General features: G+C 66.4%; 1 protein-coding gene across 1 annotated transcript in view; it reads left to right on the forward strand.

Moving 5' to 3' along the window:
- VPS26B (vacuolar protein sorting 26 homolog B (S. pombe)) overlaps positions 1-352 on the forward strand; it is a 14,793-nt gene extending 14,441 nt beyond the window's left edge. The window contains exon 6 of the mRNA XM_010843748.1: positions 274-352. Coding sequence (XP_010842050.1) covers positions 274-352 — 79 coding nt within the window. The remainder of the gene's footprint in view (positions 1-273) is intronic.
- Positions 353-372: the final 20 nt, after the last annotated feature.

Here is a 372-nt window from a genome sequence, read left to right on the forward strand (position 1 = left end):
TGTCTTCTGGGAGGTTTGTTCTGTGTCGTCTTTAGAGGGACCCCTCTTTTCCTCGGAAATCTGGGCAACTGTGGGCCTTGGACTGGGCAGGGCTTGTGGGTCAGAGCTAGACTGGAGAGAGGGGCGTTTGGGCGGCAGCGTCGGGAAGAGCGCCGGCACTGGGGCAGGAGAGCCAGGCAAGGGCAGGTAGTCCCTCGGGTGGACCACGGTTCCGGAGGGCAGAACAGCGCCCCTGGGCTTTTCCAGAGCGTGAGCTGAGCCCTGGCCCCCCAGGGCAGCCTGCACCGTGACCGTGAGGACCGCCCACCCACCCTCTGCCCCCAGCCAGCTGCACCCGATGCCCGTCCTCTGAGGGAGCCAGAGCGCAGCCAC

The sequence above is a fragment of the Bison bison genome, unplaced genomic scaffold (genome assembly GCF_000754665.1).
Source record: "Bison bison bison isolate TAMUID 2011002044 unplaced genomic scaffold, Bison_UMD1.0 scf7180017864185, whole genome shotgun sequence".
Lineage (NCBI taxonomy): Eukaryota > Metazoa > Chordata > Mammalia > Artiodactyla > Bovidae > Bison > Bison bison.